The sequence below is a fragment of the Hylaeus volcanicus genome, chromosome 7 (genome assembly GCF_026283585.1).
Source record: "Hylaeus volcanicus isolate JK05 chromosome 7, UHH_iyHylVolc1.0_haploid, whole genome shotgun sequence".
NCBI classification, from domain to species: domain Eukaryota; kingdom Metazoa; phylum Arthropoda; class Insecta; order Hymenoptera; family Colletidae; genus Hylaeus; species Hylaeus volcanicus.
In genome coordinates this window covers 7,361,604-7,364,488 of record NC_071982.1, presented here as the reverse complement: position 1 = coordinate 7,364,488, position 2,885 = coordinate 7,361,604, and the positions used below count along the sequence as shown (strand labels likewise).

The following is a 2,885-nucleotide window of genomic DNA, read 5'->3' as shown; positions in this document are numbered from 1 at the left end:
TTATATATAATTATTATATAATTTAATATATTTATTATATTTAATGTAACATAATGTCGAGGAAGTCGTTATATAATTTATAATATATAATGTTATATTATGTATATTATATTTAATATAATATAATCAATTATAAATTATGTAATAATTATATGTAATTTACATAATGACCTTTAATTACATTTATGGAATTCTACCAATATCTCGATTACTTTGCTGATGATAAATGTAACTTGTGTTTTCAGCCCTGATGAAGCTAGCCAGGCCAGCCCCTTTGTCGAAGGTGGTGCGAACGATATGCCTTCCCGATCCAGGGGAAGAACTAGCGAATGGTCAGTGCATAGCTTCCGGCTGGGGTCGTTACGGCCCAACGCAATCACTTTCCACCGCCTTGCTGGAAGCAACAGTGCCATTACTGGATCTAGAAAAATGCACCCAAGCGTATGGGAAATCTGTACCGATCCGAAACGGCCACCTCTGCGCTGGCCACACCGACGGCTCTTCCGGAAGCTGCGTCGTAAGTATCGCCCATGGGCATCTTCACATCTAACACGAACCTATTCGAGTAATGTACGCAACCGTTCGAATATCGAGACGGTACGGGCCACGCAGTTCGCGCGACGCGAATTAATTTGATCGCGATACGAAAGAACCGGGTCGAACGATTACGTAAGATATCACTCAACGGGATTAGAGCTTTTCTGGGATAACGGATGCTGACCTTCATCAACGAGTCTGCCAAGATGGAACGATAGATCGTTTTGCCGAGATTGCCACGATTAGCATCGGAATCCTTCGATGCTTTCTCACGAAACTTTCTAATTTTCCTTGCATTCCCATTGCAGCTGCAAGCCTCCCGGTCGGTATTGCAGTTTGGTCGGTACAGTAGTCGTTGCTCGAACAGAAATACATATAAGCGAATTTCGAAGCACGAAAGTATTCGTAAGAATCGCTATGGAATTTTCTAATTTCCTCTTTTTGATTTCGTTAGGGCGATTCCGGAGGACCCTTGCAGTGTCGTCGCGCAGACGGAGTCTGGCAGTTGGCAGGCGTCACTTCGTTTGGGTCAGGATGCGCCAGGCCAGGATATCCTGATGTATACACCAGCGTACAACATTACGTCGGCTGGATAAGAAACATCATGAACAACGAGGGGGATTCGCAATATTTATAGTTTCGTCTGTTGAGTCGCGTGTACCATTAAGTGTAGATATTATTCGTGTAAATATTGTTAAAGTAGATCGTTGTAAATACACGCCTGTTACTAATTTTTTAAATTGCCACAAACATTAGTTTACAACTCGAACGTGTATTAGCGATAGTGTAAGCGTATATGTAAGCAACCGTTACGCGAACGCAAGCCAGCGGCAACTTCGAAAGAAAAGCTATTCGCTAGGAGCTGAATTTCTTCTATTCCCAGCGAGGAAAACAGATTTTCCCGTCTTCATCCTCGAAATACGAAATATCTGCATTTATATGACTCTCGTGGGAGATCTAACTTGTTTCACTCTTTCCGTATCTATCGCGATGTTGCGTAACATTGTGGTTCTGCGTATGACAAGCATAGTGATTGCATTCTCTCGGAAGATATTAGAGATATCGATTCACGGGAACGTGTAGTACAACGGAGTGGTAACCCAGAGAGGGAGAGTACACACATTACGCACTGAAGAGCATCCATTAATTACCTTAATACGAGGTATGTTGGACTTAGTATGTGGAATGTTGGCTACAGGTTGCTCTAGTCGAACTTCGTTTGCAGATTGTACGGAAGATAGAGACATCAGCCTTGAATCAATTTTTGTTAGATTCTTATCGTTCGAGGATGAAGCAGCACAAAGATGCCAGATTCGAGGAGCTAATTACCACGTAATAAACTTTTATTTTAGGCAACGTTCTCTGTGTATTATGTGATGCACCCTTCCCCCCATTTTGTATGTTTCATTACTGTACTCTATGTATCTTTAAAAACCAAAAATCAGTATATACTAACTTTCGTGGAGTACTTGAGTTTCATGATTTAAGGATCCTTTGATCTATTAAGGTGGTTTGGTCAAAACTTTTGATCCACATTTTTTGGAGGTGGCACGAGGAATACATGGTACGTATCGAATTTTGGTCAGAATTTTACTCCTGGTATCAGGAGAACATAATATGCGAAGGGGTAGCACGAAGGAAATTGGGTACGTATCAAATTTGGATCAGATTTGCATAATTTTACTCCTGGTATTAGGAGAACATGATATGCGAAGAGGTGGCACGTTAGCGCCTAAAAGCAGGCAACCGGTCCGACATATCTGTAAGTATGGGTTGCCTAAGTCAAGCGGCACATTTTTCGGTACGTGCCGAAATTCTGGCCGATTTTGGATTTTGGTATCAGAAGCACATGATATGCGAAGAGGTGGTACGTTTACGACTACGGGCAGGCAACCGGTCCGACAAGTCTGTAAGTATAGGTTGCCTAATTCAAGGGGCTAATTTTCGGTACATTTCGGAATTCTGGCCAATTTTGCAAAGTCAACACTGTTGCAAATCGCTCCTCTTAAAACTTTATCAATTGTGCAAACTCAACAATGTTGCAAATCGCTCCTCTCAAAACTTCAACAATGTTGCAAATCGTTCCTCTCAAAACTTCAACAATGTTGCAAATCGTTCTTCACGAAACTTCGACTCACGAAACTTGCAACCCCAACAATGTTGCAAACCGCGCCTCGCGAAACTTCGACAATGTTGCAAACCCAACAATGTTGCAAATCGCTTTTCTCCAAACTTCAACAATGTTGCAAACCCAACAATGTTGCAAATCACTTTTCTCCAAACTTCAACAATGTTGCGAATGGCTCCTTTCAAAACTTCAACAATGTTGCAAATCGTTCCTCTCAAAA

At 41.6% G+C, this 2,885-nt stretch overlaps 1 protein-coding gene across 7 annotated transcripts in view; it reads left to right on the top strand.

The window, feature by feature from the left end:
- The window catches only part of LOC128879495 (chymotrypsin-like elastase family member 2A), a 15,704-nt gene extending 13,812 nt beyond the window's left edge, over nt 1-1,892 (top strand). For all 7 annotated transcript variants that reach the window (XM_054128683.1, XM_054128686.1, XM_054128687.1 and 4 more), the window contains 2 exons: nt 246-517; nt 992-1,892. In XM_054128683.1, coding sequence (XP_053984658.1) covers nt 246-517; nt 992-1,174 — 455 coding nt within the window. In that variant the 3' untranslated portion in view covers nt 1,175-1,892. The remainder of the gene's footprint in view (nt 1-245; nt 518-991) is intronic.
- The last annotated feature ends 993 nt before the right edge of the window (nt 1,893-2,885 follow it).